The following is a 15,117-nucleotide window of genomic DNA, read 5'->3' as shown; positions in this document are numbered from 1 at the left end:
AAAGTGAAAAAAAATTAAATTATTGATCAAAAAGGAGTCAGTGTATGCCAGTAAGTAGATGAGAAAATGTAGACATTGTCCACAAGTAGGAGCTAAAATAATGTCATGGAGTCAAAGTCATGCAGCGTAGAAACAGAGCCTTCATGTCTATGTCAATCATCTAAAGTAATCCCATTTAAAGATAAAGATTCAACTTTATTGTCATTGTGCCGAGTACAGATATAAAGCCAATGAAATGCATTTAGCATCTGACCAGAAATGCAAAGAATAGTGTTATTTACAAAATAACTGTGAATAAAAAAAGTGCTACAGTACACAAATATAAAAGTACTGAGACAGTGCAATGCTGATGCAATACTGCTTAGCGCTGTGATGTGAGGTTCAGCAGCGTCACAGCCTCAGGGAAGAAGCTCTTCCTGTGCCTGCTGGTGCGGGAGCGGAGGCTCCTGTAGTGCCTACCGGATGGGAGGAGAGTAAAAAGTCCATGGTTAGGGTGAGATGCATCCCTGATAATGCTTTTCGCCCTGCCCAGGCAGCGTTTATGATAGATGTTCTCAATGGTGGGCAATTGGGTGCTGATAATCTGCTGGGCAGTTTTCACCACACACTGGAGTGCTTTGTGGTCCAATACGGGACAATTGCCATACCACACTGAGATGCAGTTGGTGAGTATGCTCTCAATGGTACAGCGGTAAAAATCCGTCAGTATCCTGGGACAGAGGTGAGCTTTCTTCATGCTCCGCAGGAAACAAAGGCTCTGTTGTGCCTTTTTGATCAGGAAGCAACACTTGTATACATTGGTAATTCATGTGCTCATCTAGATATGCCAAAATTAACTCTTCCTCAAAGGTTATAGGAAGCAGAGACATTTAATATTTTTAAGACTGGGGTAGAGAGATTGTTAGTAAGCAAAGAGGTGAAAGATCATCAAAGATAGACAGGAATGAAGAACTGAGATTACATTCAGATCTATTGTGATCTTATTAAATAGCACAGCAGGGGTAATGTGCTGCATGGCTCACTCCCACCTCTAATCAGTTCTTACATTCACATGACGCAAGGTACGATGAGGGCAGCAGAGATTTGGATGGCCTGGAGGTCTATGGAGAGGACACTGAGGGAAGATGGTCAGGGAGCTACAAAAAGGTAGCAATAAGAGAGCTAAAGGTTGCAACAGCTCTGCAGCAGAGCTGAAACATTGGAGGAGTCAGGCAATATAACACAAGTTGAAACACATAGAAAAGAGGTCCAGTTTCCTATGGAGAAAATGTGCAATCTGTTCTTTCAGTGATGAGCACATTGGAAAACGTTTTTTCAACTGGATTAGTAATCCACGCATGTGAAGAAGACTATCCAAAGGTGGAGGCTAACATAACTGGGCAATAGATATGTACATTGAATGGGTACTATTGGTCAGTTCTACACAAAAAAGTGAAGGAGTAATGCTAGAAGCTGATCATCAAGACTAGATTATTTGTGTCTTGCATCTTTAAATCAATAGCAAAGAGAAGTAGGTTATTTACAAAGTATATCTAGAGCAAATTCCCTGTTTGAGTTTTTACACCACAGCAATCCCGTACAGCACAAATAATGAGAATTGCAGATATATACAGAGCATGATGCTCAAAAACAAAGAGGAACCATTTTTTGCTGAACCATACCTCTAGCCATTGTCCATGTGATTGCATTTTGAGGATGACGCAGGGGTCTGGCTTGGAGAGCGCGTCCCGATCCGATATCCCTTTGCACGATACCCGCAATTCCACCTTCGTCAGGCAGGGGCTGGAAAATAGCCCAAGCGTATTGGCAGCTGATTCATAAATGTTGCTCATCCTCTTCACAACACGTTACACTGCAAGAAAAAGTGACATACTTCTAAGTTTGCTAGTCTTTGGGAAGAGGGAGCTCCAAGGATTTGGTAAATATTGCCCAATGTTGAAAATATAAACTGCAGTGTTTTAATGTTATAAACGATTTGCATGGGCAATTTTAAAGGCACTGTGTAAAATATCTCCAGGCACTTCATGGTGAGCAGAATGGCCAGTTTCTGCACTGTAAATACTGTTATATGACTGTCCTCAGAGATGCTGAGGAAGATGACCATCAGCTTGATTAAAAGGATAAGTGTAAAGCACCCGATAAAGGAAAGAGATGGACATGTGCAGAGGTGTAGTTAGCAACTTTCAGCCTTTAAGGTGATGGGAGCTGGAGAATAGCGTGATTAAATTCAGGAGTGAGCCAGTGCCCAGAAGTGGAGAAATTCAGGCATCTTGGAGTATTGTAGGACTCAACAAGATTACTGCTAAAGATTGGGGTGGATGTAAGGTCATTGCAGGTTTATAAATAAGGATGAGAAATTTAAAAATCATATCTAGTATAAATCAGCAAGCAAGCTGCTGTGAGTATACAGGGCTTGGTGTGAATTAGAAAGCTAGTGGCAAGACTTTGAATTATCTCAGATCTCCACATCAGATCAGTTTCCATGAGATTGAGAATGTTCATACAGAAAAATATCTCGTTCCATTTAATCGTCTCTGACTTAACCAGCATGCTTTCAAAATACTTGAATAATAATCCATCACAGTGCATTTCAGCCTAAGCAAGGATGGGCTGGGCCCTACATTACTTGCTCTGTGAAAAGATCGAGAATGTGTAAAGTCAGCTGTTGCAACAAGAGTAAAACTCTAGCATTCCCTCTGATACACATCCGACTGCACTAAAGGGTTAATATAACACAAGATATACTGCAGATGCTCGAGATCTTGAGCAACACATACAAAACGCTGAAGGGTCTCAGCCCAAGATGTCTATAGATGCCTCCTGACCTCCTGAATTTCTCCAGCTTTTTGTGTGTGTTGCACAGTTATATATCAGAGCTTCAAGATGAAGTATTCAGGTTAAATCCTCTGCTATGCACCTCTATTACATGGCACTGGTAATAACACTCCTTAATAACACTACATCCTTATTATAAGGCTCAGTTTAAAATCTGTCACACACTGTACCATCATTATGAAGCTCTCATTTACAATACTATGGCCTAATTTTATATTAATTATAAATGTAAAAGCTATAATTAACTGTCAGGAGGATCATTTTATATGTTTTTATTTTACTCTTAAAGTCTGAAGTAGTTTTAAAGCTTTTCATTTTGATCCATTCTGAGATGCTTTAATGGATGCATAAGTTATAAAGAATCTGCGGTACAAAAGTAGGCCATTCAGCCCATCTGGTCTAAGCCAGCATGTGTCCCATTCAAACACAGCCCATTCTTCATCAAGAAATCACTCTATTCCCTACCCTTATGTATTTATCCCATTCACCTCATCTTAGCAAAGTGAGAGTTTCACATTCCCATCGTTTCCGTCATAAAGTTGTTTCTCCCAAATTTCTTATCCAATGTCATGGTCTTATGTTGATAGACTCTAGTTTGTTTTTACTGCGTGGAAATATTTTGTGTTCACTTTATCAAAACTTTGCAATTCTATCATTTCAACCTTATACTTCTTTTATCAAAGAAAACTCCCATTATGATCAGCCTTATCAATAAAATTTAACCTCAGATTGCTGATGGCATTCAGTTTTTCTCTGCACATTCTCCAGAGCCTCTGTCCATCGCAGACCATGTCACCCTCAACTGTTAAGTGCTGTGCTGCAGTTCAAATACTTTCAGTATTCCCTCCAAGGATCATCACTTTTTCATGGTGGAGAGCCTTGGGAGTTCCTGAGGGCCTGAAGAGTCACCCATGATGGTAAGGTTGGGGTGGGGGGGGTGGGGGGGGTGGGTGTGTTCCAGACGAAGAGCGGTCCAATCAAGACCTCAACAGTGAAGTTGGTAGAAGATGATGACACGTCACAATGGCAGCGGAGGAGAATTGCAGCAATGAAATATGCCCAGCTGTTTTGCTTTCCAGGCCACAAAGACACGCAAAGGCATTCTTATCAAGGGAATCCACTCTGACATCCTGGACACGCAGATCCTGGATCAGCCACCTGAGGACCCGCCAATAGACAACCCTTTAGGAGGACATCATACTCGACTCAAGCGATCGCACTACCTACTTATACTGTGATGGGATCTTCGTTTCTTGGGCAAGGAGGCCTCATGTTTTACCAAGCTTAGCATTCTAACTACAACAGTTACCCCTTGTAAGATCAAGCAGTGCATGTTAATTTTCCAACTAATATTTTTGGTTTATTGGAAATTTTTTTTTTATATTTCAAAATATACTTTATTCAAAAATAAATATATACGATAAACCATTCAATAACTTTTCATCCTTTACATACATTTCCATTATACTCAGTACATATCCGTATTTATAGCCACCCACGTGGCACTCCAGTAGTTCAGCTTACCATATCATTGTTGAGGGGTATACTCCCCGCCCACCGACCCCTCCCACTCCCACGGGTGGGGAAACCTATACTGTGGTCCTTCCCCACCGGGCCCTTGCGGTGACTGCACCGAGTTTCAGTGCGTCCCTCAGCACGTACTCCTGCAGCCGAGAATGTGCCAGTCGGCAGCATTCTCCCACGGACATCTCCATGTGCTGGTAGATCATCAAGTTTCGGGCCGACCAAAGAGCGTCTTTCACCGAGTTGATGATCTGCCAGCAGCACCGGATGTTGGTCTCCGTGTGCGTCCCCGGGAACAGCCCGTAGATCAGAGAGTCCTCTGTTACGCAGCTGCTGGGGATGAAACGTGACACTAGCCCGTCCATCCTCCTCCACACCCTCTTTGCGAACTGGCAGTGTGCAAAGAGGTGGGTCACAGACTCCTCCTCACTGCAGCCCTCCCGTGGGCAGTGGGGTGCGGAGACGACGTTCCGGGCATACAGGAGGGCTCTGACTGGGAGGGCCCCTCTCACCGCCAGCCAGGCGAGGTCTTGGTGCCTGTTGGTGAGATCTGGCGATGATTCAGAAAACGTGCAGTTCGGGTGGTTGCTGGTTGGGTTGAGTTGTCCTCCGATCATCACCATACATGGAGATATCATCAGCTAATTTGTAATGAGTCTTCTGAATGCTTGGCCTTTACATACTGATCAATTAGCTGATTGGTCATCATTACAGAAACTCAATTGCAATGTAGGGAAGAGATTGCGTCGCTGATTGGTTGTGTGGTGAACTCCATCTGTTGTGAACTAGAATTTTGCCCAGATTAGCTCATAAATAGGTAACAACGTCTGTTTACAGAATTGTTTGCAGAAAACTATGCTTCTGCAAATTCTCTTGCATGCTGTGTGTTTGACTTTCACTGGTGCCCGGCCGAATTTGTGCCACTCTCCATCTTCTTGGGTAGAGACTAGGGAGAGTTGGCCATGCTGCTTTACAACCAGTAGATTTCATGGATCTTTGTGGATCATTTTCTCCTGGTTTGGCTGACATAATACTTGCTGCAGTCCCTGCGGTCTCTACCCATGAAGATCAAAAAGGGCACACAATCAGCTAGGCATCAATGAAAGTCATGGTGCAAACAAATACGCTGCATGCAAGGGAATTCATAGAGTGTGGTTTTCCACAAACGACTCTGTAAATAGACATGTAGACCTCAATCCCATTTATGAGCCAATACGGGCAAAATTCCAGACCACAACACGTGGAGTTCACCACGCAACCAATCAGCGACGAGATTTCCTCCTGCATCATAACCGAGTTTCTGTAATGATGACCAATCAGCTGACTGGTAAGTATATAAAGGCCTAGCGTTCAGAGGACACACCAAAAATTGATAGTGCACTGATAATGTGTCCTTGCATGGTGATGAAATGTTTGCAAATGAATTGCTAAGATCGAAGAACAACTCAAACCTACCATTTCTTTGTTTAGTTTTTGGGTGTAAATGGAAGCCAGTCTTCAGTTCCTGAAGTGTAAATTGGAATCAGTAATCAGCTTGAAGTTAAAATACAGCTTGGCAAAGAACCTCCATCTATGGAGCGGATGGCAAGCCGACAACACCAAATTTATTGTTGCTCAAAGGGTACAGTATAAGACAATAGGTTATTTAATTTGGCTTGTTTCAAAACAGACAACACTGGCTAAGTTACTTAGTTCAAAGTCATTTGCAGACCAGATGAATGGTATCATTTAGCAGACAAATATCTGATCTATTAACATTAGAAGTTTTATGTACTAATAGAATTTAGCTTCATAGCATTAATGGTGGGTAGCTGGGTGTTATGTCTCCTAAAAGCTTTCAACTCATTTGTATCTGAATAATATCACATGAAATCACACAAGTGAGAAGAAAAGTGTATAAATGTAAAGAGCAGTTCAGGGTTATTAGGAATGGGGTAAAAGAACATCAAGAATCATGAAAGATACATAGGGTGAACTAGAATCCATTCCTCTGGCTTTGATTTCTGTGATGGACGATTAGTTTGTCTGCATTAGTTTGTCTTTTTGGTTTATAGGAATTGTACCTGTGTTTTAGAAATCATTTGTAATTTGAAAATGCTTAAGAGAGAAATCCTCTGTAAGGCTCAATGCTGAGCACTCTTTCAGTTGAGAGGGAAAGCTGTAAGTAGAAAGAATTCTTTCTATTTACTATGAATGCCAGTAATAAAGTGAACCTCAGGGTAAGTATATAGTGACATATGTGAACTTTGAATGGATGCTTAATATTCCAGGGTTTCAATGTTTTAGAAAAGATAAGGAGGATAGAGAGGGAGGTAAAAGATGGTTGGGGGCGGAGGGGGGCAGGATTTGTGTTATACTACTAATCAAGGAGACAATGTCATAGCTGCACAGTGGGGACATAATGGAGGGCTCATCTACTGAGCCTATATGGGGGTAAATATGTAGGGAAGGATCAATCTGATGGCATTGTACGACAGACACCCCCTGCAATAGCCTCCAGGATATTGAGGATCAGATATGAAACCAGATTAAGGAAGGGTATAAAATTAATAAGGTTGTTGTCATGATGGGCTTCAACTTCCTTAATATAAACTGGGACCATCTTAGTGCAAGAGGTATAGACGGGGCAGAATTTATTTTTTATTTATTTAATTTTTTTTTAAGGTACATCTAAAAAGATTTCTTAAATCAACATGTAGATAGACCAACAAGAGGAGGGGATGTACTGGATCTCATGTTGGGTAATGGACCTGGCCAGGTGACTGACCTTTCAATGGGTGAGCAACAGGAAACAGTAAAAACAGCTCCTTAAGTTTTAAGATAGCTATAGATATGGACAAGTATGGACCTTGTGTGCTAGCATTAAACAGGATTAGGGCAAATTACGAGTGCATTAGGCAGGAACTCAGGAGAGTTAATTGCAAACAGTTGTTTTTTGAAGAAGTCCACATCCAACATGTGAAGAGGTTTGAGTGCCATAGGTCTTGGAAGGCTTTATAGGAATACGGAAAGGGAATGGGATAGAGCTGTTGTTGTAATGAAACAATCAATTGGTTAAGGAACTAAAATCAATTACACAATGTAGTAACAAGTGCAGGTCGAAGGCTAGGAACCCAGTGGCAAGTAACTCATCTCAAAACTCCCCAAAGCCTGCCCCCATCTACCCGGGTCAAGTCAGAAGTGTGATGGAAAACTCTTCACTTGACTAGATGAGTGCAGCTTCGACAGCGTTAAATAAGCCCAATACCCTACAGGATATAGCAGCCCATTTGATAGGCACCCCACCCATAACCATTCTTTCGCTCCACCACCAAGGCACGGTAGCAGCAATTTGCACCATCTACAGAACACACTTTGGTAGGAGAAAAGCCAAGAAGAAACTGAGAATAATGATTATTAGAAAGGTGTTGTTGATGCAGGTAGATAAAACAGTTAAAGTGATAACCATAGAGATATGCACAGCATGGAAACAGGCCTCTCAACACACATTATAAAGAACAAGATTAGCTTTACTGGTCACATGTACATAGAAGCAACAAAACATCCAGTAACACACACAAAATGCTAAAGGAACTCGGCAAGTCAGGCAGCATCCACAGAGAGGAATAAACAGTCGACACTTTGGGCCGAGACCCTTCATTAGGATAACATAGAAACGTACAGTAAAATGTGTCACTACCCAACACTGTCCCAGGATGTGCTGGGAATGGCCCGCAAGTGTCGCTATACATCCAGCGCCAACATAGCATGCCCACAACTTACTAATTCTAACCCTTATGTTTTAGGATGTGGGAGAAAATCCGGAGGAAAATCAGGCAGTCATATGGAGAACAAACAAGCTCCTTACAGACATCAGTGAGAACTGAACCCCAGTTGTTGTCATTGTAAAGCATTATGCTAACCATTACACTACTGTGTCATCTTTCTCCTCATGGACCATTAAGCACACATCAATACAAATGCCAATGGCATGTGTGTGTGTGCGTGCGTGTGCGTGTGTGCGTGTGCACGCACGTATATATATTCTTCTGAATTTGGAAGGAAATGAATAGCTCTCAGTGAAACATAGCTACAGGCTTTGACTGGCTTCAACAGAAAAGTTGTTTCCTCTGGCTTTGGCAGTCACACCAGAATAAGGACTGGGCATTCAAAATTGAAATGAGAAGAAATTTCTTCACCCAGATGGCAGCAAAGCTTTGCAATTTGCTCCCTAAAGTATCTGTGTAGACTCAGTCACTGATTATATTCCAGACATAGGTCAATGGATTTTTAGATATTAAAGGAATGCAGAGTTATAGGGTTAGAGCAGGTAAAAACATTGAAGGTAGAAGAGTACATCACAGTACAGGCCATTCAGCCCACAGTATTGTGCCAACCAACATAAACCTACTCCATGATCAATCTGACGCTTCCCTCTTACACACTCTGTAACCCTCCATTTTCCACACACTTCTTAAAATTCCTATTGTATCAGCCTGTACCACTCTCCCTGGCAGTTCATTCCAAGTTTCATAGAGCTGCAGTATTACCTCTTGGCTCTTGAACTCAATTCCCCAACCAATGAAGGTCAGCACACCATACGTCTACATTAGAACCCTATCATCTTGCACAGCAACACAGATGGACCTATGGATTTGGAGCCCACGATCCCTCTGTTCCTCCATACTGTGAAGAATCTTGCCATTAACTTTTTACTTTGCCTTCAAATTCAATCTTCAAAAGTGTGGTCACTTCTCTGGATTGAACTTCTCCACCCAGCTCTGCATCTTGTCTATAACCCATTGCAACCTCTAACAACCCTATACACTATCCAGAACACCTCCAACCTTGACGTCACCTGCAAACTTAACTAACCCACCACTCCATTTCTTCACCCAAGTCATTTGTAAAAATCACAAAAGAAAAGCAAGGGTCGCAGAACGCCACTAGTAAGAGATTAGACATCATCCCAGCTGGCATTATCCTGATCATAAACAAGAGAAAATCTGCAGATGCTGGAAATCAAACCAATACACACAAAACGCTGGAGGAATTCAGCAGGTCAGCCAGCATCTATGGAACCTTTTCCATTGGTGCTGCCTGGCCTGCTAAGTTCCTCCAGCATTTTGAGTGAATGTCATATCCCTGCTTCTATTTCTTACGAGATGATGAAATATGCTCTAGCTATGAAAGTCTTTCTTTTATCTTTAATATTTAATGATTAATCTGAGATCGTATCAATACCAAAGATGTCTACAGATGGAGAAAGAGATATTTATGGTCCCCAGCAGTGCCTGTTAGTATGTTTTGTTTTAAGTAGGCCATCCATTGCTCAGGTTCAAAAATAGATTCTGTTATTGTCTATAGAGAAGATTTGTCAAGAGCTACAGTAATGGGAAGGAGTTTCAAACAACAGCAACAAGGCCGCACCACAAGGAAAACAATAAGCAATGACAGAAATGTATATGACTGAAACGTATTCAAATATTCCTGATTTGAACGCCATCCTCTTATCTGAAGGATGCAGATTAACCTCCCTCTGACAGATAGCTGCTAGCATCTCTCTTCAGGAAGAGATTGATCGGTTTCAACTTCATTGTGAATGAAAGTTTTAATCATGATTATTTTTAAATTGTCACTTTAAAGTGCCCCACTTTATTGAACATCCCAAAGCACTTCATAGAAGGTTCTAATGCATCATAATTACACAATAATGTTCACCCCTCAATAGAAAAAAGAAACATACTTTGGTTAGATAAGACTGCAGACAAACAAATTAAACTTCTTCCAAAAGATTGATAGAGTGAAGGGAAAACTTCACACAAGGGAAGTTGCTCAACTAACTCGGAGTGGTATAGCATAATACCCCCAAAGGGTTAATAAACTTCAACAAAAGGAATAACTAATAACTCTTAAATCATAAATATTCATTTTACAAAGGATCTCTCCAATTCATTATCTTTCAGCACATAGTAGGAAATGAGACTACCTGAATGGAAACTGGAGAAGTGCTAACAATTTCAACACACAAAGCACGCCGAGGAAATCTTGCCATATTGCCAACTCTATATACACTAAAATCACATTGCAACAGTACAACTTGATTATTTTTGCACATTTTTAACAATCTATTCAATATATATACACACATACATAATTGATTCACTTGCTTATTTATTGTTTTATTTTATTTTTTTTCTCTCCGCTAGATTATATATTGCATTGAACTGCTGCTGCTAAGTTAACAAATTTCATGCCACATGCCATAATAAAACTGATCTCTGATTCTGATTCATACACAATGTTCTACGGTTCTATGTGAATAGGACATAAATCATTTTTTATTAAACTGCAAATTACCTATAGAAATCCTGGCCAATACATAAATCATTAAATCAGATCCAAAAAGATGAGGTCAATGAGTTTGATTATTCTGCTGTATTCAACAGCCCTTTTCTTAATCTCAAGACTTCCAAAAATGCTTTACAGACAAAGATAGACATAGAACATAGAATAGTACAGCACAGTACAGGCCCATCGGCCCACAATGTTGTGCCGACCCTCAAACCCTGCCTCCCATATGAGCCCCCAACTTAGATTCCTCCATATACCTGTCTAGTAGTCTCTTAAACTTCACTAGTGTATCTGCCTCCACCACTGACTCAGGCAGTGCATTCCACGCACCAACCACTCTCTGAGTAAAAAACCTTCCTCTAATATCCCCCTTGAACTTCCCACCCCTTACCTTAAATCCATGTCCTCTTGTATGAGCACTGGTGCCCTGGGGAAGAGGCGCTGGCTATCCACTCTATCTATTCCTCTTATTATCTTGTACACCTCTATCATCTCTCATCCTCCTTCTCTCCAAAGAGTAAAGCCCTAGCTCCCTTAATCTCTGATCATAATGCATACTTTCTAAACCAGGCAGCATCCTGGTAAATCTCCTCTGTACCCTTTCCAATGCTTCCACATCCTTCCTATAGTGAGGTGACCAGAACTGGACACAGTACTCCAAGTGTGGCCTAACCAGAGTTTTATAGAGCTGCATCATTACATCGCAACTCTTAAAATCTATCCCTCGACTTATGAAAGCTAACACCCCATAAGCTTTCTTAACTACCCTATCTACCTGTGAGGCAACTTTCAGGGATCTGAGGACATGTACCCCGAGATCCCTCTGCTCCTTCACACTACCAAGTATCCTGCCACTTACTTTGTACTCTGCCTTGGAGTCTGTCCTTCCAAAGTGTACCACCTCACACTTCTCCAGGTTTACTTCCATCTGCCACTTCTCAGCCCACTTCTGCATCCTATCAATGTCTCTCTGCAATCTTTGACAATCCTCTACACTATCTACAACACCACCAACCTTTGTGTCATCTGCAAACTTGCCAACCCACCCTTCTACCCCCACATCCAGGTCGTTAATAAAAATCACGAAAAGTAGAGGTCCCAGAACAGATCCTTGTGGGACACCACTAGTCACAATCCTCCAATCTGAATGTACTCCCTCCACTACCACCCTCTGCCTTCTGCAGGCAAGCCAATTCTGAATCCACCTGGCCAAACTTCCCTGGATCCCATGCCTTCTAACTTTCTGAAAAAGCCTACCATGTGGAACCTTGTCAAATGCCTTACTAAAATCCATATAGATCACATCCACTGCACTACCCTCATCTATATGCCTGGTCACCTCCTCAAAGAACTCTATCAGGCTTGTTGGACATGATCTGCCCTTCACAAATCCATGCTGACTGTCCCTGATCAGACCATGATTCTCTAAATGCCTATAGATCCTACCTCTAGGAATCTTTTCCAACAGCTTTCCCACCACAGACGTAAGGCTCACTGGTCTATAATTACCAGGACTATCCCTACTACCTTTTTTGAACAAGGGAACAACATTCGCCTCCCTCCAATCCTCCGGTACCATTCCCGTGGACAACGAGGACATAAAGATCCTAGCCAGAGGCTCAGCAATCTCTTCTCTCGCCTCGTGGAGCAGCCGAGGGAATATTCCATCAGGCCCCGGGGACTTATCTGTCCTAATGTATTTTAACAACTCCAACTCCTCTCCCTTAATATCAGCATGCTCCAGAACATCAACCTCACTCATATTGTCCTCACCATCATCAAGTTCCCTCTCATTGGTGAATACCGAAGAGAAGTATTCATTGAGGACCTCGCTCACTTCCACAGCCTCCAGGCACATCTTCCCACCTTTATCTCTAATCGGTCCTACCTTCATTCCTGTCATCCTTTTTTTCTTCACATAATTGAAGAATGCCTTGGTGTTTTCCTTTACCCTACTCACCAAGGCCTTCTCATGCCCCCTTCTTGCTCTTCTCAGCCTCTTCTTAAGCTCCTTTCTTGCTTCCCTATATTCCTCAATAGACCCATCTAATCCTTGCTTCCTAAACCTCATGTATGCTGCCTTCTTCCTCCTGACTAGATTTTCCACCTCACTTGTCACCCATGGTTCCTTCACCCTACCATTCTTTATCTTCCTCACCGGGACAAATTTATCCCTTACATCCCGCAAGAGATCTCTAAACATCGACCACATGTCCATAGTACATTTCTCTGCAAAAACACAATCCCAATTCACACCCGCAAGTTCTAGCCTTATAGCCTCGTAATTTGTCTTTCCCCAGTTAAAAATTTTCCTGTCCTCTTTGGTTCTATCCTTTTCCATGATAATTATAAAGGTCAGGGAACGGTGGTCACTGTCCCCCAGATGCTCACCCACTGAGAGATCTGTGACCTGACCCGGTTCATTACCTAGTACTAGATCTGGTATGGCATTCCCCCGGTCGGCTTGTCCACATACTGTGACAGGAATCCGTCCTGGACACACTTAACAAATTCTGCCCCATCTAAACCCTTGGAACTAATCAGGTGCCAATCAATATTAGGGAAGTTAAAGTCACACATGATAACAACCCTATTATTTTTGCACCTTTCCAAAATCTGCCTCCCAATCTGCTCCTCTGTATCTCTGCTGCTACCAGGGGGCCTATAGAATACCCCCAGTAGAGTAACTGCTCCCTTCCTGTTCCTGACTTCCACCCATATTGACTCAAAAGAGGATCCTGCTACATTACCCACCCTTTCTGTAGCTGTAATAGTATCCCTGACCAGTAATGCCACCCCTCCTCCCCTTTTTCCTCCCTCTCTATTCCTTTTAAAGCACTGAAATCCAGGAATATTGAGAATCCATTCCTGCCCTGGTGCCAGCCAAGTCTCTGTAATGGCCACTACATCATAATTCCATGTATGTATCCAAGCTCTCAGTTCATCACCTTTGTTCCTGATGCTTCCTGCATTGAGGTACACACATTTCAGCCCTTCTACCTTACTGTCTTTACACTGTTTATTCTGCTTCTCTTTCCTCAAGTCTCTCTGTATGTTAGATCTGGATGTTTCCTGAAAGTGTGATCACTGTTGCAATGTGGGACAATAACTTCGAGGAATATATCCTTGGTGCTTAGAAGGCAAAGCAGTTTCAATGCAGATTAATCATTGCACTTCGCAGTAAATTTAGTCGTACTCCTGTTAAACACAGCACCAAACAGGTTCACATTGCCCAAAAATTGTGCAATGGAGAACAACGTCAGAGCACCAAATGTGTGAATCTGTAGACTCAGATTCCAATCCTCACCAGAATATTGATCCCAGTCCAGTGAAAGGTCGCAGTTATATGATGGATATTGAATGGTTTTATTATTGATGCATAGAAACAGCCTTCCTGGGTTCCCCACTCATCCCTGATCGTAACACCAGAGACCCAGTACTTTGTCCTTGAGAATAACAACCAACTCTTACATACCTATAATGGCTCAGCAAAAAATCATGAAATGCATCTCAGAAAGGCTGCTGTCTTTATGGGCAGGAGTGTCCATTATTAAAGACCTCCAGCACCCAGGGCATGCCCTTTTCTCACTGTCACCATCAGTTAGGAAATGCAGAAACCTGAAGGCACACACTCAGCGATTCAGGAACAGCTTCTTCCCCTCTGCCATCCAATTCCTAAATGGACATTGAAGCTTTGGACGCTACCTTTTTTTTAAATATACAGTATTTCTGTTTTTGCACATTTTTTAAAATCTATTCAATATACATAGTTGATTTACTTGTTTATTTATTATGTTTTATTTTATTTATTTTTTTTTTCTCTGCTAGATTATGTACTGCATTGAACTGCTGCTGCTAAGTTAACAAATTTCACATCACATACCGGTGATAATAAACCTGATTCTGACAGCACAAATGTCAACCAGCATTGAGTCAGCAGAATACTGTCAAAAGTATTTTGGTGTCATTCACAATCATACACGGAAAATCCAGAGGAAGAGCAGATACAGAAATGACAATCTCAATAAAAGGAGGAAATTATAGAGTTACAGTGTTTCAGCACAGAAACAGGTCCTTTAGACTAACTCGACAAAGGCAAACGCAATGCTCATCTAAAATAATCCTATTTGGTCACCTTTGTCCCATATCCTTGTAAATCTTTCCCATCTCTGCATCTGTCCAATTTTTTTTTTTTTTACTGGGACCTCGTTCCATATACCCACTGCCTTCCGTGAGAAGTATTTGCCCCTCACATCCCCTTTACTCCTTTCCCCTCTCATTTTAAACCTATGCCATCTGGTTCCAAACTCCTCTCCCTGGGGGAAAAAAAAAATTGTATTTGCCTTATGAATGCCCTCACGCTAAATTTATGAACCTCTACAAGTTCACCCATTAGCCTCCAACTAGCCGCAACCTGGCGAATAT

At 41.8% G+C, this 15,117-nt stretch overlaps 1 protein-coding gene across 6 annotated transcripts in view; it reads right to left on the bottom strand.

Annotated features, from left to right (window-relative positions):
- Positions 1 to 15,117, bottom strand: part of cpne4b (copine IVb) — a 371,281-nt gene that overhangs the window by 310,279 nt on the left and 45,885 nt on the right. For all 6 annotated transcript variants that reach the window (XM_063069636.1, XM_063069642.1, XM_063069640.1 and 3 more), the window contains exon 2: positions 1,662 to 1,852. In XM_063069636.1, the coding sequence (XP_062925706.1) occupies positions 1,662 to 1,832 (171 nt within the window). In that variant the 5' untranslated portion in view covers positions 1,833 to 1,852. The remainder of the gene's footprint in view (positions 1 to 1,661; positions 1,853 to 15,117) is intronic.

The sequence above is a fragment of the Mobula hypostoma genome, chromosome 17, assembly GCF_963921235.1.
Source record: "Mobula hypostoma chromosome 17, sMobHyp1.1, whole genome shotgun sequence".
Classification (NCBI taxonomy): Eukaryota; Metazoa; Chordata; class Chondrichthyes; order Myliobatiformes; family Myliobatidae; genus Mobula; species Mobula hypostoma.
Note: the sequence above shows the minus strand (reverse complement) of the source record. Positions and strands in the feature narration are given on the sequence as shown.